This window comes from Perca flavescens, chromosome 16, assembly GCF_004354835.1.
Source record: "Perca flavescens isolate YP-PL-M2 chromosome 16, PFLA_1.0, whole genome shotgun sequence".
Taxonomy (NCBI): Eukaryota; Metazoa; Chordata; class Actinopteri; order Perciformes; family Percidae; genus Perca; species Perca flavescens.
The window spans coordinates 23,557,211-23,584,068 of record NC_041346.1 but is presented as its reverse complement, the minus strand read 5'-3'; the positions used below and the strand labels follow the sequence as shown (position 1 = coordinate 23,584,068).

At 40.1% G+C, this 26,858-nt stretch overlaps 2 protein-coding genes across 2 annotated transcripts in view; both read left to right on the top strand.

Moving 5' to 3' along the window:
* The window catches only part of LOC114570623 (laminin subunit gamma-1), a 48,377-nt gene extending 41,024 nt beyond the window's left edge, over positions 1-7,353 (top strand). Inside the window, exons 5-8 of the mRNA XM_028600993.1 lie at positions 697-885; positions 1,887-2,004; positions 2,170-2,298; positions 7,272-7,353. Coding sequence (XP_028456794.1) covers positions 697-885; positions 1,887-2,004; positions 2,170-2,182 — 320 coding nt within the window. The 3' untranslated portion in view covers positions 2,183-2,298; positions 7,272-7,353. The remainder of the gene's footprint in view (positions 1-696; positions 886-1,886; positions 2,005-2,169; positions 2,299-7,271) is intronic.
* LOC114570542 (laminin subunit gamma-3-like) overlaps positions 5,999-26,858 on the top strand; it is a 57,338-nt gene continuing 36,478 nt past the window's right edge. Inside the window, exons 1-4 of the mRNA XM_028600868.1 lie at positions 5,999-6,015; positions 7,272-7,336; positions 9,342-9,461; positions 20,630-20,828. Of these exons, the coding sequence (XP_028456669.1) occupies positions 5,999-6,015; positions 7,272-7,336; positions 9,342-9,461; positions 20,630-20,828 (401 nt within the window). The remainder of the gene's footprint in view (positions 6,016-7,271; positions 7,337-9,341; positions 9,462-20,629; positions 20,829-26,858) is intronic.

The window sequence follows — 26,858 nt, the reverse complement described above, 5'->3', positions numbered from 1 at the left end:
TTACTCAATGATTTCATAAATTACTTTATTATTACTTTACTTTATTATAAATTATAAATCAACATTACTCTGACCCAAATTAAACTCTTTATTAAATCCCTTTTTAAAGTTTTTCACCATCAATCCCAAATTTGTAACCGTTACGTGTTGGGTTTAAAAGCAACTGGTGATCATTTTTTATCTTTGAAATAAATTGAACACTGCTGAGACTCCTTATTAACAGGATGGAATAATCATATGGTTATTACCAGCACAACAGAGAGCGTGATTCATAATAAAATGGGCAATTTCACCTAAATCCCCCCTCAGGGTAACTGGTAAACTAAGGAGGGATTTGATCTAAGGGGTATGAAAGCTGTGATAGTGTGTTATCAACTGAGTAATTTGCTCTTGTATAAACATGAATTACTGTTATCTAAGTGCCCCCTGACAGCCGATTGGCTTCTCATTAGGCCTGTGTGAAATGAGATTAGCAGCGAGCCTCTAAATTATGATCCAATCCCAGAACACATAATCTCTCACATATATACCCTCCCTCTGTCTCTTTCCTCCATCTATTTCTGTCTTCTCTCTTTTTACCTCGTTGCCTCCTTTGCTCGCTTCTTCCCCTGTGATGGCTCCTTTCTCGTTCTTCACGTTTCTCCTCACTTGACCTCTTGTTCTTTCTCTTTCTTGCTTTCTTTCTCTCGTCCGCAGAGTGTAACTGCAGTGGGAGGTCAGACGAGTGTGTGTTTGACATGGAGCAGTATCGAAGCACTGGCAGTGGGGGGCGCTGCGTGAGCTGCAGAGACAACACTGATGGGCCACATTGTGAGCGCTGCAGAGAGAACCACTACAGGGAATCTGCTGAAGAGCCCTGCCTACCCTGCAACTGCAGTATTAATGGTAAACTGCCGATACAAAACCCTTAATTGTTTTGATAATAATTCAAAATCCCTAATTATAATCCATGCAAATATCATTACTCACTATTTTTGTTTTCTCTGGCATGAGAAAATGTAATTATGGTTAAATTGGATGCTGTATTGGCACAATAAGGCACACGATTAAGCTACAGACAAAAAGGACTCATTGGATTTATTGTTGCAAATGTTATGGCCAAATGTCTTTTAAATCATTAACAACATCCACTACTCAGCTGCCAAACATTACCTAAGAGAAGAGTTTTTTCTGGTTCATAATTTACACAATCTTGTTCTTCTCATGTCTTGCACATCTCATCAGACTTATCCTCGCCTCAGCTTCCCAAATGACCATTAAATAAATTCCTGACTTGACTCAGCCCTGCTGTTGTAAATTGATCCAGTTGACTCACTGGACGTTATCAATGAAGAGACTCAGTGCTCATTAAACACAGTCTAATTTTAGGGGGGGAGGGACATTACATGTTTGGGCTCCTAATTACACCATCATCAGGGTAAAGAGAGAGAACCAGACAAATAAATGGACAAATACATTAGCAATCTTTTCCTGTACATTTTGTAGATAGTGTTAGGTGATTGCACAGAGTTGTTGGATTCCATTATATTGATCAAAGGTTATAGCAGACTCGCATCAGGCTTTCTTTTCTGTCCTGTCCATAATACCCCAGCTGGTCTTTTTTCTCCATTAACTAAAGCTACAGTATGTCAGCTACAGTGTGGTTGCAAGGTTATATCCTGCTCTTTCAAGCACATCTCTTGGGTTTTTGAACAGAATTCAATAACAGGTTTTAAGTTGTCCCCGTCATGGCAAATTATTAATGATACACTGATCCATTTCATGTAATTCACCAATATCCTTTTATGGATTTGGAAGTGCCCCCCATTTTCTTGAAAATACTCTGTACCCTTTTTATTCTCTTTTCATTTTTTTCCTTCTGCTGATCCATTTGCTGTCCTTCCCAGGTTCAGTGAGTCTGCAGTGTGATGTAGAGGGAAGGTGTGCGTGCCGAGTTGGCGTGACAGGGGAGAAGTGTGACACATGTGGGGCTGGCTTTCACTCGCTTGGCCCTGGTGGCTGCAGGTGAGCAACACGCATGCACACAAGAGAGACACAAAAACAAAGTAAATATTAAAAGGATAACCAAACAAATGGTAAGAAACATGCCTGTAAAAGAGAGTAAGGGTTAAAAGTGATAAACAGGTACCACAGACACAGACTTTTTCATAAATCTTCCCTCTTTTGCAGTCATACCATCTAACTTCCCCAAGCCTGAATTTATCAAACTACAAAGCAGTCGTACTACAAAGCAGTCGTAAACAAGAGGATTCTTACTTCTCTATGTGACACCACTGTGAATTAGTGACCTTCTTATCAGTGAGTACCAGGATGTGGCGTACAATACAAAACTGCTATCAACCATTATAAAGAAGCAAGTTAACCCAGAGCGCTGTGATTTTCCACATGGAAGCATGTTCAATTTCAAATTTCAAACATTCAATTTTATCAAGATTTCAACAGATATTTCAATCATTCCAACGTGTCACTGCCTTCTGCCTCTTTTGGTCTTCATACACATCTTGAATTGTAATATAAATATCATTGCTTTCCTGTAATAAATGTCCGTTTCATCCGTCTTATCTAAAAAGACAGTAGGACGGTGTTGATGGTTATCACAATCTGCTCCATCCTTACCTAAAGTGTTTGTCTGCATATCATTTCATTCTTGGATCACACAAAACAATCTGATCTAAATGAAAATTAGGAACTACCTGGTGAACATTCTTGAACACTAAGCAGCTAAAGAGCCAGATGTTTCCCTCGATAGTTGGAGACAAAAACTAAAGCTCAATGAAAAGTGAATATTGGACTTGCAGTCATCAGGTTACCTGACACACAACTCCAAATCAATGCTAATGTTGCATGTAGGGTTGCGTGGGTACCGATTGGGTATCGAATGTAGGGTTGGCTAGTGGGAAATGGGTACCCAACCCATTTCAATCCCATTTCAATCCTAATTTTAGCTGCAGACTGTTGCACGTCCCGGTGGAAAACAGCGTTTAAGACAGCTACTAGCTAACTGTAGGCTACCATTAACTGCTGCCAAGTGTAATGTTAACCAGCATCACATGCAGGGATGCTTCTGTTGCCTCTAATGTCCATTTTGGAGCACCAGAGAACAGCACAAGCATTTAAGTGGCACCAAAATCATTCGGTCCGGTAGATACCGGTCCTACTGTATAGGAACCAAAGCCATATTGGAACCTGGTTTCGGTTCCCAACGCTAGTTGCTTGTCTGGTTGATGTGTGAGTAAGCAGCTGTTTTCTAACAAGCTTGCCATATCAGCTGTTTACAGCTTCCCCCAAGTGGCCAAACAACTCAGCTATTGCAGGTTGAAGAAATAATTCATAAATAATTGGAGGACAAGTCAAGGGTGCATTATAGTTATTGTAATAGCAGGTAATTCAGATGCTCTTGTATTATTATAATTATTTCATGTAAATGTTGATATATTTTAAATATTTATTTTTTGTGTAACTTTGTCACTAAGTGATGTCCCTTTAACATAATAGAGGTCTAGCAGGTATCCTAGCTTAAGGGAAGTTGAAGAAGTAGTTGAACCCTAGGTCCTTATATTTATATGTGAGTTGAGACCGAGAGGAGCAAAACTACATGTGACTAAACACTTAAACTTGTTTTTCACTTGAAATCAAGACATTATATATTGTATTGTGACACATGTATTTTCCATGTTGGGGCTTCTACTTCTGTTCATCTTGTGTTAGACCAACACGTTGAATAAAGAGCCTAAAGTGAATCGACCTTGAGGCCTGACTGATTTAACTCTTCTTGATCGGATCCAAAATCAAGAATCTCCCTTTCAACAAAGCAATGTTTTCCCTTCCCGAATCAATGTTCAAAAACACGCCAGCTGAAAACATAATGGCACATATCCAGTGTCATGGTGACCCAAGCTCAGAAATTACAAAATTCCCTGCACTTGGACAGTATTTTGGTTGGTCAGCCAGCCGTCCTGACCAGGAGAAAAAAAGACCTGGTGTTTGAAGAACCAAGCCAGAGACCATGCGGTCTCCTCCATCTGTTACCATGGTGACCAGATCCTGCCTTGCTGCCTTCAGAAACTTCATAGAACAGCTTTAGCCGCAGCCAACCCCAAGGACAAACTTAGCCTCAAAAATGTCCCTGCTTTCCTCCAAAGACAGTCTAATGCATAATGCTTTAGTTAGGAAAGGTTGGTGTTTAGTTTTGCATTACATTTATCCCATGCCATTATCGTTGTATTGACCCAAACATCCATAATCTCTATTTACAGTCACCAACAACGTGTTAGTCACAGTAGCTAATTCCAGTCTTTTGCTTTAGTTATGACATTGAAATATTGAGCTTGTAGTAAAAAAATGCTTTTATTTAGTTAAAGAGAGATTGTTTGGTGTTTTCTTGCAGAGACAAACTAATCACTGACTTATAGTTGTAAGATTGATAGCTGATTACAATTGTTCTTTATCTATTGAGGTGGCGCCCTGAATAAGAACAAAATGAACATGTCTATTGAATGCATACATTTTGATGATGAAATGCACATTTAAACTTTCTCTGACCTGAGAGCTCTCCTATCCTATGCATATAAGCCTGCATGTAAATGTATATGATGGTGCATATGTGTGTGTGTGTGTGCATACTTATGAGAAGTATGTTGTAGTATTAATATTCATAAGAAGTCAATCCTAGCTCTCCTTGACCCCCTCTACCTGCCGAGGGAATGCTAAGTTGTGATGGCGTAGAACCGCATTTCAATGACTGTTTGGTGTTAACATTATTTCTCAACACCTAAATGTGGATGCCGTGACAACAGACAGTTGACTAACTTTAGAAATCAGATTTTAGATGTTGACAAAAAACTTTAATATATATTCTTGTGAGTTTAAAGCTGCTACAATTAAATTAAATTTTTTTGTAAAAAAAAAAATTGAAATATATCAAGTGACTGTGTAACAACTCTGCAGTACTTAGCTCTACTGTTTAGGTTCAGTCTCCCGTCTCGCATCTATGTTCAGCATGAACCTCTAAGAAAACAATTGTATGTAGGCCTGTCACAATAACAAAATTTGCTGGACGATAAATTGTCCCAGAAATTATTGCGATAAACGATAATATCATCGTTCCGAGACTATTTTCATCTAATATAATGATAATGGCATAATAATGCAGGTACACCTTTTCAAAGATCAATACACTTTTATTTCTAAAGAATATTTAACACTTGAACTGGAAGACATTTTAAATATCCACAATATGTCTTTGATCTCCTTTAGTATGTCATCTTTCACGCTGTTGTACAGTTGTGGAATTGCCGTTTGTGACACGTATGTTCTCCCAGGCAATTCGTACAGGCTGTGAAATGTTTGCAGCATTCCTCGAGTGTTTCTGTACTACATTTAACAATTATTTATTAAACACTAAATATTAAATTTAAATAATAATATATAATTAATAAATTATATCTATCTATTTCTATGTGGCTATCTGCCACATGGCAAGTAAATGTTTGTACCAAAATAGTTCTGTTTTTCAGTCTTCATTTTGGCGAAGGTGCAGCTACTTTTTTCTGCTGTCAGCAGGTCGGAGCTTCGCGGGGGCTGGCCGACACACACACACACACACACACACACACACACACACACACACACACACACACACACACACACAAACACTGGTGCAACTGACACACTTTCCGCACACCGTGTCTGCCGACAGCTGTAGGCTTGTACCGGTGATGATGTTCTGTGCATTGTCGGACACATGCAGCCACTTTCCTGAAACCGCTTGCGAGACTGACAAGTCCACAGTACAGCAGCGTGTATCTCCACGCCTCCACCTGCAGGTTGTCAACTTCTGTGCTTTGGAATGAAAGGGAGAAAACACGGCGGATATCGGTCATATACTTTTTTTTTGTTGTTGTTGTTTTTTTTGACGGCGCCTTATGCAAAGTGCTGCGGGAAACCTTGCTCCAACTCTCAACTCTAGCGAAAAGGGACGCCTCCCAACACAAAGACCATGCGACTGACAAGAGGGTTCACTCCTCGTTATGCTAAGGAACCGAGAGTGGTCCTCCAGTCTCTTTGGTAGAGAGAGAGAGAGAGAGAGAGAGAGAGAGAGAGAGAGAGAGAGAGAGAGAGAGAGAGAGAGAGAGAGAGAGAGAGAGAACAAATGAAAATTATTGCTGCTGGAAAAATTATCAAGCTAATTTTTTTTATCGTGCAATTAATTGATTTATTGACTATCGCGACAGGCCTAATTGTATGTTTCCTGTTCAGCACCAAAGAGCAGACAGAAAAAGTTAGCGACCAGCTGGTATATTAATCGGACATTCAGCAGCTAAAGAAGACATTGGCTTAAGATAAAGAGACCGATATTTTTCTCAGGAGCTGGTGGAGACCAAACTAGAGCTAAAATGGGAGTAAATGTTGGACTTGGACACAACTTCAAATTAATGCTAATGTTGCTCCAGATCTTGTAGATGCGTAAGATAACTGTTCGCTAACATGTCATATAATTAAGAAGTTATGTGAACCCAGTTTGGTGTTTTTAGCTCGTTTACGCTCCCCAAAAACATCAGTTAATGCAGGTTTAAAGTGGGGCTTAAGATAAAGGAGGCTTTATGGAAAACCATTACTGATTAACAACCTTAGTTGACCCTTAGTTTGGACTATTCTCACAGACAAAATTATATTAATACACATAGATGCCAACATGCACACACACACACACACACACAGACACTGCTTTCTCTCATTAATGCAGCAAAATCAGGCTGTTGAGTTGAGGTGTGAATTACTCAGACCACTGGAGCAGAAACCAGTAGAGACGGCTCGCCTTGGGATAATTGAATTATTTGTAATAGCACCTCATTAAAAAAATTGATTCTGTGTTACAGTTTCAGAAAAAAGTAATCAATCAATGAAGGTGATCAACACATTTTGACATTACCCAAGCTGACACACACACACACACACACACACACACACACACACACACACACACACACACACACACACACACACACACACACCTCACTAGCTTTTATCGAGGTTGTTTACACAGCCTTTAACTTTTTTTGATAGATTGTGTACTATATTAAGCATCTTAGTTTTGATGATTTGTTACAAGGACACTTGTGCTTTTTGAATGAGAGTAGTGATGACAAAAACACATTCATAGGGAGACCCAGGTCCAAGGCCCAAGAAAAATATCCATGTTGCTCAATATACACATGTCCGTTAAGTGCAGTGGATTCATGTTTCATCTTCACGTATCTTGTTGTCTGTAGGCCGTGTGAGTGTGACCCCAGCGGGACCGTGGACGAATGCTCTCCTCTGGATGGACGCTGTCACTGTAAGCCAAACGTGGAGGGACACAGCTGCAACAGGTGTGTTATAAGCATGTCGCTTACGTCACACACGTGTGCACATGACCTGTGGTTACCAAGGCAACTGTTCTCTTCAAAAGTTCTCACAGTAGAACAACTGAAGCCCTTACTAACCATTCATCGCTTTGTACAGAATATAGTACATTTGATTATATCTGATCTTTAAAGTCTTGTTTTAAGGACACAATATTTACATTATCACTCCTAGATTTAAAAGTAATGAAAAAACACATAAGTGCTTACATCCAGCAGACAGGTCAGCACACCCTGCAAGTGCAGCAGTATACTAAAGGTTTAATAATGCATCTAAAAATTGGCCAACATTTTGGGGCTGTCTGGCATTTTGACTACTTTGAAAGTGAATCTGACTATTACAACATGTCACTAACTAAGTCCCTGCTTCCCCCTGTCTGTTTCCATCTTGTTCCTCTGGGATACAGGATCCAACCGATAAAGTCACTGTGAGATAAGCAATACACACAGCCCTAGGTCTCAAACTATTGAATAATTCTGTGCTCCCTGTTTGTTGACTTTTCTGCTGATTTCACGGCTCGTTGAGCAGGCCCCTCTCCTGTGTAATGTGACTAGTATAGTGGCTGATTTTAAGCGGTGTTCCTGTCCCACCCATATGCCAGCTAGTGTCTGTAGGTCAGAGCTCAGGGTCCTCGCAGCTGAGCTCCATTTGGTCCCTTCTTCCATAACAGTGCGGTCTGCAGCAACCAGCACCCCCACTGCTGCACTGAGAACAACTTAAAAGGAAGAGAAAAAAGAACACTACAGCAAGGATGTGTTAAATAGCTGCATTGAGGCACGTGTGCGACATGTGGATGTTAATAACTTTTTGTGTGTGTGTGTGTGTGTGTGTGTGTGTGTGTGTGTGTACGTGTACCTACAGATGCAAGCCAGGCTTTTTCAACCTACAACAAGTGAACCCCGCAGGCTGCCAAGCGTGTTTTTTGCTTTGGCCACTCGCAGGCCTGCTCTTCGTCCAATCACTATGTGGCTATCAACATCTCTTCTGACTTCATTGAAGGTATTGTCTAAGACACACTAATCATTAATCAGGTTTCCTTCTTACTGTGGGATTGTTACTACCCAGCTAAAATGAACAAGACCAGCAATGTTTACTTTGTTCTCTCTGAATTCTCACTTTTTATTTTCCCTAACTACTGTGTATTTTATTGTGCTACTGTACGGTCTTGTGCATGTTGCTATGTTTCTCTATTTATTTATTTATTTTTATTTCTTTCTAATATCAAATTTATTGGATGTGTTTTGTTTTATTGTATTTTTAGAGAGCCTTTTTAAGTGTGGCCAGGGATAACGGATAAAAATGTGCTCAAGCTCAACGCACTGACAAAACACAAACTAATTAAAAAAAATCATCTTCACCAATTTGACAACACATGAAGAGAATCTAAAACCCTGCAAGGAAATTAAACACGGGCAAACTGCCAATCACATACTGTATGCAGCATAACGAAACAAGCTGCAAACGCAGAAAAAAACAACCTATGAAGAAAATACAACAAAGTACAGAAATGCACTGAAGTCAACTACCTGCCAATGGTGTTGGAAAATGAGCTGTGATTTAAGTTTAAGTTTTAACATTCTGATTGCATGATTCAGATATTATTGCAGATAATATGCTAAAGCTTATTTATTAAAAAAAATATTATTTTTAAATATTTGTGTTTTCTCTTTTTGATTGTGTTTATTGTATTTGCAACACATTTCTGTATTAGTATTATTAGATGCAGTCCTCAGGGCCACTGTGTACAGTTTTTGTTTTTTCTCTGTTGATCACAGATAAAATAAAACTAATAGAAAAATAATCTGAACACATCTCGTGTATCAACTCAAACGTTTAAACTCTTTGTGAACACTAGCATGCACCGTTTATATCCAGAATGTCTGTGATGCAGATAATAGCCATTATTCATGTTTTGAAATGTTTTCTTTTATCTCCAGATCAGGATGGCTGGTTGGGAGAGTTCTCTGCAGGCCAGGAGTACCCCCTGCTGTGGAAGGAAGGTGAAGTCTACCTGCTGCCTCTTACCGAGGAAGACATCGGCTTCTACAAAGCCCCCGGTGAGTCAGAACGGAAAATAATAGAGATTTGAGTTCATCCATGAGGACAGATCGTTAACTTAGGCTGGGTCAAATGGGTGGGTTGCAGTCCCCAGGAAGCTGTTCTTGTATTGTTGACATTTATGTTCTTAGATCGCCAAACCTCCAGTTGTTGCTCTTCTAGCAAATATGTAAATGGTTTTAGTGTTAGTAGTGCATCTTTAATACCCATAGCTTGTTCCTGTTGTTCCTTAGTGAGATTAATCAGGGTCTATGGCAGCGGGTCATGCGGCAGTTATTCTGACACCGTTTCCTCCAATCCGTTATCAGAGCCATTAGACGATAAGGGATTAAGCTGGCCCAGCTACAGGACTTAGGGCCCATTTCTATCAGCCGCCCCAGCAGCAGAGGCCTGATGGAATTGGATGTCTTGGCCATGCTGGAGAAGCAACAAAGTGAAAATTGGCTTGGGTTCTTCTTGTCTCCACTAAGTCGGTTCTAGGCATCAACTCACAGCCCCTCCAGCCACCATGCAGCCCACAGCCAGAGGCAAAATGGAAGCAATCCCATTAACTCCGCATCCTGGAGGTTTAATGCCCAAAACGCACGATCACAGAGAACAACTCCATTTGGAGGCATCTTATTTTAGAAAGATGAATTGCTTACAGCAGGATGTGACAAAGCCTGGTGGTCAGGCATAATTTATAAAATGTCATTATGAATGCGTTCATAAGTCATGGATGTGCAAGTTTTTCTGTTTTGTGTGTGTGTGTGTGTGTGTGTGTGTGTGTGTGTGTGTGTGTGTGTGTGCGTGCATACTGTAAGTCCACAGTGAATGCTTGCATGCTTTGCTATACATACTGTATGTGTAATTAGAAATTAACATAGTTAACAGTGTCTTTTAAAGTTGCTTTCTTCACACGGTCCATAGTGACGTCTCTACAGGCCACAACTCACAGATTAGTGGCCCAACTGGCCGAGAGCAGCTTTGTGGCAGCCTGCTTATCTACTTTGTGCAGTGCTTGTTTATGTTGTTTCTCCACATAATAAATGCACAAATCTATTGCCTTGCCATCCCTATTAATGATCTCATTTGCTCTCGCCTTTTTTTCATCGTGGTGCATGTGTACAGTTACTTTAAAGATTAGACCAGAGTGGCAGCGGCTCTGGAAGCAGCTCTAAAATAATTCTCTCTCTTTTTTAATGTCTCTGCTCTTTTTTACTTTTAATATGTATTTGTGCTGAAATCCCTCAACTGTGTCCTTCACCAAAGTAGGAGATAATTCTGAGTGACAACTCCCCATCGAACATACAAAATGCAATTTCTGTGATTCCTAAGAATGTATATGTCACCGTAGTGGCTTTTGACTTCCGCTGTCACACGAGGGACAGGATTCAATCATAGGCTTTTTTTCTTCTTCTTTTTTTTTCTGTTAAAAAGAATGATTGTTTGGGATCTGCGTTACTTACCCAGCTCTAGAAATACCAGCCGACGCTACAGAGGACAAGACATCACAAATATTCTCTCAATAGTGCCTGTAAGGAGTTGTTGGACCAAAGAGGGAGAGTTTGAGATAGCGTGAAAGAGCAAAAATAATTTCACTTGAGTTTCCTGAATTTACCATGACAATGTGGCCAACATGGCACTTTTAGTCAGGACATCAGAATTACTCCTTTTTTTCCACTGCATGGAAACGTTTCATTTCTGTAAACACCTTAAATTGACCTTTCATTACCATAATGTCAAGTGCCCAAATCATAAATGTACATATGTAGGTAGACACATGTGAATGTGTATGCATGTGGGCACTTTGGGACACAGGCTTTTCTCTAAAGCATGTGTAATGCCACTTTTCCTCCTCCTGATTCTGGACATCTGCTTGACAGTTGACACAGGCGGAGTTTGTGTCCCTCTGGTGACTCAACAGACTGAACACTTGAGCGCAGCTGCCAGGAACTATCATAGACAAACATGAAGTACCTCCCTAAACAGTTGCTTTGACCTGCCTCCAACAACTGTGGTCACCACTTGATTCTGCTGGACAGCAACCGTGGCTCTCTTGGCCGAGCAGCGTTTCATGCTGAATGGGACATCATCTAACATAAGCCCTTACAGCCATCTGTTGAGAAGCTTGCATTGTTGATCCTTTTCATATCTGCAGCAAAGGCCAACCTGCTAAGCCTGAAGCAGCAGGGAGACAAGAAAAGGAAAAGAAAGAAGGGGAAAAAACTCACCGAATTTAATAAAATAACCCTCTAGTAGAAGGCAAAAGTGTTCTGTTGTGGAGTGGAAGAGAGAGTAAGAAGAGCAAAGATTTATGAGAGCAGCTCCAGGCTACCTGTCGCTCTGATTCAAGAAACAATTGCAGCTAAGAGCCTCACACAACCTGAGCGCTACCTGCACCCAGTCTGGTGGCCTTTTCTTCTGGAAAAACATAAGCAAAACAGAAAGGAGATATAGCAAAAGGGAGATGAGAAAATTGAGAGGAGAGATAGAAAGAGGAAGTAGAACAAAAGAACAAAAACAGAGAATAAAGCGGTACGGAGAAAGAGAAGCAGAGGGAAAGTCAACCAACCGAGAAGGTGAAGGAGTGCTTGAGTGAGGCTGGAGTGGAAGAGTAAAGAGTTGAGTACGCTTGAAACAAACCCCAGTTGATACCCATTCCAAATGGCCACACTCAAAGGCCTGGTGAAAAGCCTGCCATCATAGCCTCCTCCTGGCCGCATCCCACTGCCTCCCCAATCTCTGTCCAAGAGCTCTGTGTCTCTTGTGAAGTCTGCTCATTCTCATTTATGATATTGCAATTCGTTGCACACACAAAATAAATGGAAGTAGTAAAAAGAGAGCTTGAGAGAAACTCAAACCCTGCCTGCTTTCTTCCAAACACTTGACCAATCAATGCGTGGGTGGATAGAGTGTCTGTTTTAGAAAGTTACAAAAATGGTCAAACACAGTCCCGTCCATTTTCAACGTTGAGATGTGGGATGAGGGGATTTCAGACACTGTCAGACAATCTGTTGAGCACTTTGTTTGGGCATACTGAGGCCTTAGGGCTGTTTAGACCGACAGCAGCACTTTGTCAAAAACTTATAGCATTCCTTTTCATTTCCAGCATTGGCACAATGGTGCAGATGCCAAAATGTGTTTGAATATGTTGATTTGTTTCTTAAAATAGTACATTTTATTTCTATTAGATTTATATCAAAGATAAATCATCACTTTTGGTTGCATATGGTTATTCACTTTGAATGCGTACAAGTCTACATATGCATACAGTATGTGGTGTATTTTGCTTTAAAAAAATTTCCTTTCATGTAATTTGATTTCAGGTCACATATATTGTGCCTGCAGCCAGTGCAATCAGACTCTGTGTCCTGACAGAAATTAAAAGTTTGTCCACCCAACCTTTGCCCTCAGACTGTCTGCGTGGTGGTCGATGTTAGAGCTGCGGTCGGAAGTGTGTTTGTGCAAGGCAGCTGTGATTTAATTGAAATAGAGTTGACTTAATTTGGTTGGAGCAAAGTATAAACCTCCTGATTGATCGTGAGCTGCTCTGCCATTCCCCAAAAGTTATAGGGGAATCTATCACTTGTTGTGATGGCGGCTTTATGTGTTTCTGGCTGAGCGTCAACGGCAGCACAGTCAGAGGACTTCAGATCATTCTGACAGACTCATAGAGACAAAATGGAAATAGAGTGGCACAGGTTGCAGCTTTGGTTTTTCCATTCTGTTTTCTTGAAATTGTTGATTGAAATACATGCATCATTTATTTGGACTGACCCAGAGCTGCAATGCTTATTTTTTATTAGTATTAGCAACATTTATTATGTTGATATTTTTTCTATTATATAATATTTACTTTATGTATATTATAGTTTTGTATATCAGTTCCTAGAGCTCAAGTTGACATCTTAAAATAGCTTGTTTTGTCTGACCAACCCAAAGATATTCAGTGCAAACTCATTAAAAGAGTAGGAAAAAGTAATACTTTGACATTTTGGGTAATACACAAATTTGCTTTGTTGGCGAGAATCAAAGCTATAGTGGGTAGTTTCCCCATGAGGAATTCTAAGTAATGACATCAAAACGCGTCCACATGATACAGGCTTCTGTGATCACCCACCGCCCTCCTCCACGCAGTTGCTTGTAACCAAGGCGGACACGGAGGATTAAAAAAACATGATGGACTCTTCAGAAGAGGTAATTATCTTCACTTGAGTTTCAGCGCGGGAAAGTCACCGGACGCCACAATCTTCTGAACATAGCCATACTGAGAAATACAGAGAGAGTTGATAGTCTTAATTAGCTTTGTATCAACTCATTTGGCGATGGCTTGAATGTAACGGACGTTCATTAATATCAAAAAGTTACGCACTAAAGCTTCAAAATGAGGAGATCGATACCAATCCTGAGATTGGTATCGATCTCCTCATCAAACCCACGACAAGACGCAAAAGAAAGCGTATTACGTGAAATATTTCTTCAATCAATAATTTGATGAAGAATTGATTGACTAATTAAGTTATCACCTAATGGTATAAAGTACTACACTGAATGTTACAAAGAAAATATGAATCTCAGTATTGTGAGAAGAGAAACATCCTCTTACAAGTGCAGCCAGCACACTGTGGTATTTAGAGACTGCTAAACCTTTTAATTCTCTCCAATTTATTATGTGAGATAAAATAATGAATATAAATTCATGGCAATACACAGACAGCAGATCACACTTACACATGGATACTCCTTTCATTGTTTTTTTATAGAGATTCATTACTTTGGAGAGGGGCCCGGCAGTGGGGCCATTCCTGGATGGTCTATTACGGTTTTGAGTAATTATGCTGTGGTACCTCTGTCCTCACAGACAAGAAAGAACTACCAGGAACCACAATGACGTGAATCAGACCCCAGCAGAATAATGGCCAGCAAGTTACATCGGAATCCACTCACAACCATAAGGGAGCACTTTAGGAGAGAATTTTAGCTTTGTCACACAACAGTATTACTGGGCTCATTACGCACCGTTATGCAACGAATGTGCAGCACATATTTCCTATTAATCACTTTAAAAGTAATATCTGTTGACTTATATTTTCTGTGAATATGAGTTTCTTTTATTACTCATCATTATAGTGTGCCACTCCCCAAATATAGGTAATTGCCACTCCTCTGTGTCTCTGCTGAGACTCTCACTTAATACGGCAATGCAACAATCATCTGCTGTTCGATTCTATTCTGTTGAGTGCACTGAGTGTGGTGTGTCTGAGTGACCGACTGGAGAGACCAAAGTTTAGTAAAATTGCAAATATACAGCACCTCATAAAGGAGGGTTTCAGAAGTTATATCCAAGTTTTATAAAAATGTCCACAGGTATTTTGCACAAAAGGTACTGTTTGGAGCTCAGAAAACTGACAAAAGGCAATTTAAAGTGAAAAATATAACATTCAGTTAGTTAAACAATAAAAATGGAAGAAGAAAAATAAAGCTTTACATATATTTCTTTATCCACTTTTGTCTATTGGCAGCATATACAATATTTTTTTACACTTCTATTACCTATCTGTCACTTTCCCATTTTATTTTCAGCTGTTTAGTTTGTGTACACTTTATTGATTTTTATCAGTTGCCTATTTACCCCACGCAACATTTACTGTGCTCCTCTCCGCATTTCTTGAACACACTGAGCGCCAACCTTTTTAGCTACCTAGCTGCAGCTAACTTTCATTATAAAACTACCCCAGCCAGAGCAGCTAATGTTGATCATCCTCCTTAATCATTTTGTGCCAATGAATAAATGTTAATGTAATCCATATGCTGTGCACTGCTGAAGGGACACACTACAAACTCTTGTAACAATTATGTTAACAAAAGCATTTTAAGAGCTAATTTGAAATCGTGCCGATGAAAATATATTTTTTGGGGAATTTGAGCAAACTATTTAAACACTACCAGGGGTTTATTCTATATTTGAGTCATTTATGTGTTTTGTTCTAAATTCAAACTGGCATGAGTGGTGGCTTGTTGGACTCAGTAGTGAGTATTGATCGGTTATTTCATTAGACCTCTCTCCCATATTATTTGTTTTTCCACTGGTTAAGATGTTTAAATGTGAGAGGGCTCATCAAAGGCATTCCTGTCTCATTGGTGATGGATTTAATCTTAGCCTCTTTTTTTTTCCCCCAACTGGCTGATTTTTTCTTATTCCTTGTCATAAATATGTATTAATTCTGAAACTACAGTGGGGGAAATAAGTATTTGACCCCTTGCTGATTTTGCAGGTTTGCCCACTTACAAAGAATGCAAAAATCTACAATTTTAATCATATGTACATTCTAACAGGGAAAGACAGAATCCCAAAGAAAATTCCAGAAAATCACATCATATGAATTTATTAAAATTGATAACCATCTGATGAGGAAAAACAAGTATTTGACACCCTGGACAAACAGCATGTTAATATTTTGTAGAAAAGCCATTATTGGCCAGCACAGATGTCAAACGGTTTTTATAGTTGGTGACAAGGTTTGTGCACATTTCGGCAGGGATGTTGGCCCACCTCCCCTGCAGACAGCCTCCAAATCATTCAGGTTCCGAGGTTGTCGCCTGGCAACTCGAATTTTAAGCTCCCTCCAAAGATTTTCAATCGGATTCAGGTCTGGAGACTGGCTAGGCCACTCCAGAACCTTGATGTGCTTCTTCTTCAGCCACTCTTTTGTTGCTTTGGCGGTGTACTTAGGGTCGTTGTCGTGCTGAAACACCCATCCTCGACCCATCTTCAGCTCTCTCACTGAGGGAAGGAGATGTCGGTCCAGAATTCCACGATACATGGCCCCGTCCATCCTCCCCTCAATACGATGGAGTTGTCCCGTCCCCTTGGCTGAAAAGCACCCCCAAAGCATGATGTTGCCACCACCATGCTTGACGGTGGGGATGGTGTTCTTTGGGTTGTACTCGGTGTTCTTTGCCCTCCAAACACGACGAGTTGAGTTGAGGCCAAAAAGTTCTATTTTGGTCTCATCTGACCACATCACCTTCTTCCAGGCCTCTTCTGAGTCGTCCAGGTGGTGAATGGCGAACTTCATGCGGGCCTGTACGTGTCTCTTCTTGAGCAGGGGGACCTTGCGTGCGCTGCAGGATTTCAATCCATGACGGCGTAGTGTGTTACCAACCGTTTCTTTCGTAACTGTGGTCCCAGCTGCCTTCAGTTGATTCATCAGTTCCCCCCTTGTGGTTTTGGGATGATTCCTCACCGTTCGCATGATCAGGGACACCCCACGAGGCAAGATCTTGTGTGGAGGCCCAGACCGAGGGAGGTTGGTGGTGGTGTGGTGCTTCTTCCATTTCCTGATAACTGCACCGACAGTTGATCTTTTCTCTCCAAGTTGCTTTCCGATTCTCTTGTAGCCCATCCCAGCCTTGTGCAGATCAACAATCTTGTCCCTGATGTCCGTAGAAAGCTCTTTGGTCTTGCCCATGGTGGTGATGTTGGATGCTGGTTGTTTGGGTGTTGACAGGTGTCTTTTATACAGGTAACGAGGTGAGGCAGGTGTATTTGATGTAGATAATTGGTTTGGATTGGGGCTGTGTCTTAAAGAAAGACTAACTGGCTTGTAGGAGCCAGAATACTTGCTGTTTGTCCAGGGGGTCAAATACTTGTTTTTCCTCATCAGATGGTTATCAATTTTAATAAATTCATATGATGTGATTTTCTGGAATTTTCTTTGGGATTCTGTCTTTCACTGTTAGAATGTACATATGATTAAAATTGTAGATTTTTGCATTCTTTGTAAGTGGGCAAACCTGCAAAATCAGCAAGGGGTCAAATACTTATTTCCCCCACTGTACACTGAGATGTGTGGAAACCACTTTAATTTGAGAAAGTGTTTTGTCTTCACTGGTGATGATTGGTGGTTGTTAAGCCGCTCCCCCTGCTCGTGATTGGCTGTAATTATCTATTTCTATTGATTCTGAAGTCACATTGACATGAACGATGCCTTATTGGACTAACAACAGAAAGTGCTATTGATTGGTCGTGTAATTGAAGCCATTCCCCTTCCATCACTGCCTGTTTTTCATTTCCTACAAATAACTGCTCCAACAGTGTTGAAGGATAAATATAAATAACAGTGGGTTGCGCTTCCTTCATTCACGTATCCTCTCATTAAAATGTAATTGTTCAAAAGCTAACAGCAAGGATGGAGGCATGATGTGCAGGGATGTAGTGGAGGCTAAACGCACGTAAACGCCGTTTACGCACCTCCCAAAATTCGGAAATAGCGTTTATCCACCTCTAAATAGCGTTTATCCACCTATAAACTGAGTTTTAGTTCCTAAGCCATTTTAAATTAAGCTTAAATATTATTATTATTATGTCGTTTTAGTTTCATATTGTTCATTATTAGTTTCATAGGTTGTTAAACCTAAGACGAAGTCTTTCATATTGCGCTGCATTACTGTCTGTGTTGACAAATCTCTTGGGGTGTTTGGTGATTTAAGCCCCCAACGTCGACTTCCAGGCAGCTATGCCTGGAAGTCACTAGGATTAGGCAATGTTAGGTGCCTTGAAGTCATGAAGTCAATGGTCGCAGCACTGCCATCAAGTCAACGTTGGGGGCTTATACCACCATCGAGCATCTCCAGCGTATCCAGCAGGAAGCAGCAGACTGCATCCAGATTCGTCAGTCACTAGCTAAGTCTATGGTCACTAGCCCAAACTAGCCTACATGTCTCATGTAATGGTGAATGAATTGTAAATATGGATATCCGGCAATTGTTTAAGCACCGTCAAGACAGCAGCCCTCCTCCTGATGCCAGCAAACGGCCTCGGCTACAAGCCCAAAGTGGGTGAGCTCGGAAAACAGTACTAAACTTCATGTTTTTGAGGTACATTTGGTTCACATAGATTCATGCCACTGACTCAACAAGTCACCTCTACCTTTTCCCATTAGCCCATGTTACAAGTAACAGGTTTTACAAAAGCGTCTGTTAATGTCGGCAGCCATTACGCTTGTGGAAAGTACAGTGCAACTTAAATTGTCTTTCTTCTGTTAATTACAGAAACTGAGTTATATGAGTCGTCAATCTGCACCTGCTACATTAGCAATTGTTAAAAACTGTAATCAACAACTATTTTGATAATCAATTAGTCTGTTTGAGTCATTTTTAAGACAAAAGTAAAAAATTCTCTGATGTCAGCTTGTTAAATGTGAATATGTTCTAGTGTCTTCTCTCTGTGACTGAATATCTTTGAGTTGTGGACAAAACAAGACATTTTAGGGTAGTCATCCTGGACTTTTGGGAAACATTGATCAATATTTTCCAAATCTTTCTGACATATAGACCAAACAACTAATCGATTAATTGAGAAAATAACAGATTTATCAACTATGAAAATAATCCCAAATCCCTAAACCCATAATCATTACGTATTATGCATTGGAAGCCCTGGATACTGTATGAGCCTCCCTCTATATCTCTCTCAAATATGTTTGTTCTCTCTGTTTTGTCATTTAGTAAACTTTATAGATTTCAACCATATTATTCCTTCTTGAGTCTCTTTAACAAGAACTTAGATTAATGTATGAAATGAATAGTGATTGTGTGACCTATGAGGGAACAACCAGTGATACCCTTGGTAGTACCGTCAAATGATAGCCTCTAGCGATGTCATCAGGATACACATACACCGGTAGGCAGTGGCCCACCTTACCGGGTGACCACGTCGTGGTCCACCTGATCACAGAAGTTATAGTTTACCCACTTCTTTTTTTACCACTACACCTCTGATGATGTGTTGTTTCAAGTGAGAATATGAAGAAGAAACAAAACCTGCAAAAACTTTTTTTGAGTTTGGTTTCTAATTTGTGAAAGCTTGCAGTCTATTAAAAAGAAAAGAGACACAACAAGGTGTCCCTTGAACACAGAAAATAACAATTTAAATGTAACTACTTACAGTGGAATGGAACAAAAGTAAGTATGGCTGCAGCTAGAAAAGTAGCTGGAAAGACACAACAAGAATAATAATATAACAATATAATTTAAACTAAATTAAGTGATTGGTAAAGCAAATAGCATTATTTATTGGACCATGAAATATATGAGATGATGAAAGAAGAAAACACAGTTTAGACTTAATTGAAATAATAATTACATTGCTTTTTCTTGAGAAAAGTAATAACTTTAACTAAATACTTTAACACATCACTGAGTAATACATTACAGACAGCAGCCAAAAACATAATTTTGGGGTGTCAAAATGTACTGTAGTGCCATAACAAATTGTTGCAGGTCAGACAAAAACACTGACTAATCTGACCATAGATGTCACAGTGAGAGTGCGCTGTAGATGTACAGAAAGGCCCTGCAGAGATGATAAGAGAGGGCTGTTGGTTGAGTAGTTATCAGACGATCAGACAGTTGAGATGCTCCGAATGACGCCAGAGGCCCCTCGCAAGCAAAATCACCCACTCAAGTCCTTAGCCCTCCCAACCCCCAGAAGGGCTCAGGATGTACTTCACACACGATTACGCTCAAAAACAAGGTGGCAACCAAGCGTGCAACCTGTCAGTTTTGCCCACTCACTCACCCAGAGCTGGTAGGGAATGGCAGCATAGTGTTTTTTTTTTTTTTTTTTTTTCTGAAAACAAATTGTTATGATTTTTAAGAGTAAAACTGGTGCTAGGCGTTCTACAATAGGATTTGTTGTTTACATTTTTCATATTTTCATATTAAGGGTCATGCCAAGACTAGCATATTTTTATAAGTCCAAAGTACCACTTTTTCCTCTAGCCCGTTTTGGAGGTTGGGAGGGGTGTATGTCTCATGGTGGCTAAGATCTTTGAAGTCCTGTTAATGTGCTGTAATGAGCCAGAGATGAGAGGGTGGGTAATTACACACAGCCTCCTGCAGCGCTCCATGTGGGCTCAACAAGCCTCTATCCCTTTGCCTTGCCTTATACACACACACACACACACACACACACACACACACACACACACACACAGCAGGAAACGGGCATATATATATATTTGTTTATATGCATAAAAATAAATACTAATTCAGCTTCCATCAAAACACACTTGCACAAACCGAAATCCATCCCTGTGTTTACAACATCGATGGCTGAGACATTAATAATAAAGCTGACTCCCCTCACCTCTCTAACATCCAACCTCTGCCCACCCACTAGAGAAATTCCTGGGTCATCAAGTCTACAGCTACGGCCAGCTCCTCTCCATCACCTTCACCTCTGAGACCGCCGAGCTGCTTCCTGACCACGTCACCTTGCTACTCCAAGGCTCTGGAGTCTCCCTGTCTGCTGACCTTTCACCCCAACCAGTGCTTGACCATGACCCCAGCCTCTCATCGCGGCGCTCCTTCATTGTCAGGTACAAGGATGCAGTTTGTTTGTTTAGTCTGTGCACATGCTTCTTTCTTTTTTTTTTTTTTTTTTTATACTGTTGAACCTGAGTCTCTCTGGAAAATACCAAAGCGTGGATGTCAGGATGTTTGTTTTTCTATGCATCTCCCTGTTATATATATATATATATATATATATATATATATATATATATATATATATATATATATATATATATATATATATACACACACACACACACACATACTATTATGTGTGTGTGTGTGTGTGTGTGTGTAGAGTCCGCAGAGTGCATGCTATCCAGGACACACGTGTACTGACTACAGCTCACCTACGTTGACTGTGCTGTCATGGTCCCAGCAGAATTTTGGGATATGAATGTAGTAATGAGCTAGCTCCCCCATGCGCTGGCTGTCGTGTATGCTGGCAGGTACAGAGGAGCCACATTACATTTCCATTTTTATATTTTATACATTTAGCAAATGGTCTCACCTAGAGTGACTTGAAATGTGTGCAGCAGTGGAATGACACAAACGTACCAAAAAAATTATACTCAGGGGAAGCAAAAGTCAATCAAATCCAATAGTTTTTGAGACATTTCACTCACAGAATTTTTACTGGATAAGAGAAGACTTTGATCTGCAGCTGCTTGTGGCGCAAATCACCAAAGCCTGCAGGACTCATCCTTCGATTACCAAATTTTATGGCCATCCATCATGCTGTTAAGATATTTCAATCTGTACCAGAAGAGGTCGACCTATATGACGACCATCCCTAGAGCTAGGGTGCTGGCATTGCTGAAAACATGTAAATATAAAAAAGAAGGGGTTCCTGTTTGAAAGATCACATCAAACCACAAATATAGGAAAGCTTCTAATATACCGAGTGAAGAGAGGGGTATTTTAGGCACTTCAACAGATAAAGCTAGTGGGAGTCTGAAGGTTTGACTGGAGTGGGGAGGTCACTCCCCTAGCCAGATAAGGGGGTCCGGATGGAAGGATGACCAGGTCTTGGCAGGAAAAGGAGAACTAAATGGATTATAACGACAGCATGCAGAGCACTTGATGGACTATAGTGTTGGTCCATGGCCTGGGGGTACAGTTATGTGGGCAGTGGTCCCTGTGCAGCCTGATATGCCAACACAGGGCTTCAAATTGGATACAAGCAGCCACAGTCAGGCAGCGTATGAAATGTAACAGTATTGATCTGGATGAGGACAACACAGCCATTGAAGAACAAAGAAAAAGTAGAATATAAATACTATTATATGAAAAGGGGGGCATTTAAACATTAGGGATGTAAACAAAACTGACAAAATTGATTTATTAGACTTGAGTGTGGAGTTCAAATACAGTTCATGCTTTATTAGTTGATTAGTTTAGGTTCATGGTTAGAATATGATGTTTTTTTATATTTTTTATTGACAGTTTAACTTGATAACTTGATTTATAAACATATACAGTACAAATGAGGAGGATAACACTTTTTTTAATGCTCTCTACCCACTTTGGGCAAAGGCACCGTCAACTTGAAATAAATTTACTGTAAATAGCCAAACAGGTGAGAATAATTATGGAGAAAGTATGAGCGTGAATAAAACTAATAAAATATCAATGCAGTATATGTCACCCTGTCCATATAGTATCTGGGTATGTACACAGTATATTTCTAGTACAATATTGCAGTAAAAAGCTGTACACCTTATAAAATGTAACATCATTTTCAGTTTTGTATGTGCACATGTAGGAACAGAAAAATGTCAGTCTCATCAAGGGAATAGTGTGTATCTGTGTGCTCTTCGGGCTGTACAGACATCATGGGGCGGCTGTGGCTCAGGTGGTAGAGTGGAAGGTTGGTGGATCGATCCCTGGCCCTGCAGTCCTACGTCCAAGTGTCCTTGGGCAAGACGCTCCCGATGCTGTGCCATCGGAGTGTAAATGTGTGTGAATTAGGGCTGTCAAACAATGAATTTTTCTTAATCGCTGAATTTCTATAGTTAATTGCAATTAATCGCATGTTTTATCACATGATTAAAATTCTATTATTTTGCATTTTAGAACTGGTTTTTAGTACATATTAACAATGGAAAGCAATTCTTACCAGTGTATATTGATTGGGAATAAAATAAATGCTAAGAAAGTAACTTTATGAACTTGATTTTAAGATTTGTATTTGTTTATTATTTATTTATTTACTGTAAACAAAAGAAAAATGTGTGAATCTAGTCACACATTTGAATCTAGAGTCAATATTAGGGTTGGGTATTGTTTGGTTTGGATACCGGTGCTAAAGCGGTACTTTTAAAACGGTACCGGTGCCTTTAAGAAAGTAAAAAAAAAAGAAGAGTACTAAACAACAGTTGGTGACATTAAAGAACTTGTTTATTACTAAGGCCATATGGTCAAAATTAAATGATTTAATAATAATGTAATAACTATGTAATAACTTATTTCAGTAGTAAATAGCTGACAAAAACAACCACCAGGTGGAAAAAGGGCATTTTTAGATACGGTAGGTACTGGTTGTTAAGGCACCGGTGTCGACCCTGTGCGGGAGTTTTGGAAAATAAAAAGCGCCATTCAGAATTGTGTTGCTGCTGTCTTTCTCCATCATGCCTGCAGCAGTAGGATGTGTTACGAGGGAATATGGCAAAGTGCGGCAAAGGGTCAAAATAGTAGCCTGTTAGGCACGACGCGAAGCCGAGTGAAGTGAAAATAAATTAACGCGTTATGCTCGGCCTTTAATCGCATCGTGATTAACGCGATGCTGACAGCCCTAGTGTGAATGTTTATTTGATGAGCAGGTGGCGCCTTGTACGGCTGCCTGGGCCACAGTGCATGTGTGTGAATGTTTCCCTTACTATATTAAAGTGCTTTGAGTAGTTGTTAAGACTAGAAAAGCGCTATATAAATACAGTCCGGTTACATTTACCTCTGCATACACGTGCTTTGCATGCATAGCTGCATCCCACTTGCCAGGATTTGGCTCAGGGATTTGCTAATTTAATGGCAAAGTTAAGTTTGAATTAAATATTTTGTCCATGTTTTGTATCCTGCAATATCTAAGTGAAATATCTGTGACCTACCACAGCACTTTGCTGTTAACAGTTGCAGTTTTAAATGAGTGGTTTCACTCACTCCAGTATAATGCATACTGATCGAAGCCTCCCACACCAGCCACGTGTCCTGTATGAGCACACATGTTCTTATAGTAATCAGATCACATTCATACTATGGTAGCATATGTACAGAAAAATATACATAAATATATAAACTCATAACAATTTCATATGAATGTTTTTGTTTTTTTTGTTGTTTTTTTTTACCAGTACCTTGTGACGAGACCTTACAATACTTACTATTGTTTAGAGCCTTCAGGTAGGTAAACGGCTACAGCATCAATTTGATTATTGCAGCAATCAGAGGTTGGATATTGTAACGATTGTGAAGATAGCAGCAATCAAAATCAAGCTGTGACACAGTTCCTGTCACACAGCTGATGGTGTTTACATTACTTGTTGCTGTCAGTCTGCTGTTTTGTTTTCTTGGTGTCTACCTATCTATGTTGGATTATATTAAATTGTGCGTGTGTCAGTTGTAATAGTTTGTTTGTGTTGTAGACAGTTGATTAAATAAATCAAATAAATTGACTTAATGAGCATCTCTATTTGGAAACTGAGACTAAAGCAGATTGAGTTGTCTTGTGCCAGCATGCATTTTGTCTTTGACCCTGAGTTTATTTGTGTCACTGTCTAAACAAGTGCCTGTTGAGACATTTTAAATAGTTTTTAGTTGATTTACTTTATTCCAAGCTAACCCAAGATGCAGTTAGGTTAAATGATAGGTTTACATTTACAACAATTACAGCCACCAATAACTCTTTCAGTATACATATGTGCATGTGGAAACTGTTCAGATTCAAAAACGTGAACCTATGCTGAGGTATTGTCTTCGGCCCAGTGACAAAATCAGCCTCTTGCCTCAAGATGTTCATAGTTTCTGCCTCAACAGCATACCATACAGGCAGACAGTGCTCGAACATGTCGTTCCTTCCTAAAGGGAACAGCCTACTCTCATAATCTGTGCTGTCAGACCAGTCCAATTGGATGTTGATATTGTTCCATTACCAGTTTCTTTGCTTAAAGTCCTCTACCAGCTCTTTCATCTCCTATTTCACTTTGCTTGCTTATCCTTGAAACAATTTGCTCTCTAAGACTCCCGCATGCCTTTTTCTTTCTTGCCCTTCCCGGTAAAGTGGTCAATCCGGAGGTGGAGGGGCAGGCTGAAGAGGTGATTCCTGGTGTGCAGGCCTGTTGAGAAGCAGGAGTGTAATCAGTCATATTGTTTTGAAGAGATCTCATTAGGCCCGTCAACTTGGGGGAGTGGGTGGGCTGGCTGGCCCAGTCTCCACGTTCAACCTGTTAAAAACAGACTTAAGTCATTCACTCTATTTTTGTTCTCTTCCCCCACTTGGCCTGGTGTCTTGGAGCCAGTAATCCTTCTCATCCCACTCAGCACCTCCTTCACACTGTTTTGTTGCAATTTGTCTTCAATTCTGCCCCTGTTCTATCTTTAATTCTCCTCCTCAGCACCAGCAGAGCAACTTCCTCCCTGTAGCCAGCCCTGGAAGCCATCTTCCTCCCTTAGAAGGGATTTAATTTTCTTTGTTTTCCAGGGTTTGTTTAGAGAGAACTGCAGTAAACAGCGAACTGTTTAAAGGCATTAAAGGGTCCACATGGAAATTGACATGTTATGCAGACGGGGAGCCCTGCATTGTCCTCTCTGTGTGCTCCACAGGGTATGTTCCAGTCCATTAGCTCAAAACAGTCCTGTAGAGCCTCCACATACTTCTGGGATCACACTCTCTGTCTTGATAACAATGGGCAGCTGACTGTTGGCTGCTGCTGCTGCTGAAAGGATTCTAAAAAAACAGTAATATGTTAAATTTTTTTAAAAAAAGCTGAAGAGAAGGTATAGAAGGCTAAAGTATTCTGAATAAGTTGTACTTTTCTAGGTGGGGAGCTGCACTAGATCAGATTGGAGATGATTAAAGCATGCACAGAGAGCTGGCCAGTATCATCGGCGAGGAGAGGTCTGATTTGATGGACGTTGTAAAGTGTAAACCTGCAGGATCGTGTTGTGGTTGCAATGACGGGCTCACACAGCAGTTGGTTGTCTAGAATCACTACGATTGTTGGCAGTTTGAGCAGGAGTCAATATACTTGTGCTGTTGGCTGTGGTGGTGGGAAAACAACATTTGACAAAGGACAGGTCAGTCTTGTTGAAATTGGTTTTAGTGTGGTGGGTTCTTTAGAAGAGATGGCCATTTCAAATGGAGTATCAGGTAATGGGATAGAGAGGCAGAGTGTGTTACTGGCAAAGTGATGGTAGTATGATGGAATAAATTAACCTTTATTTAACCAGGAAGAACAGATTGTTATTTACAACGAGAGCCTGGCAAAATGCAAAGCCTTTTTAGGAAAAGGGGTAGTGGACTAAAAAAGAAATGTCAAAAGTTTTAAAAAAAATAAGACTGCAGCACACATCCAAACATTCCCAACACACCTAACACGAACATACAATCACAACAAGCATTACATGTGACAGAAAGCATTACATAAATGGCATGCAGACTTCTAGCACACAAGCATCAGGCAGGTATCCGCAGACAACAGCGTCAGCCATCAGGCAATACAACAGAACAATAAACCAGAGTAGCATACACAAGCAGTAGGACTTAACAGGCAAATAAAAACAGCAGCAGCAAGATTCTAAGAATCTGCCTTGGACAACAGTAAGCAGCAGACAGATAAAGGTAAACAGCTGCATGTATCAGTGAGAATGTCCATTATAAAGTCATTGAAAGCTGACTTGGGGATAAAATTGTCCAGTTTTGAGTGTTTTTTGCAGAAGACTGGGCTTAGTGTGGAATATATCACTTTGACTATGTACATTAAGCTGTTGTATTTGATATTTGTGTAGATACTTTGCTGTATGACTGCTGACAAGGACTGTCTGATTTCAACCGCTTCTCCAAA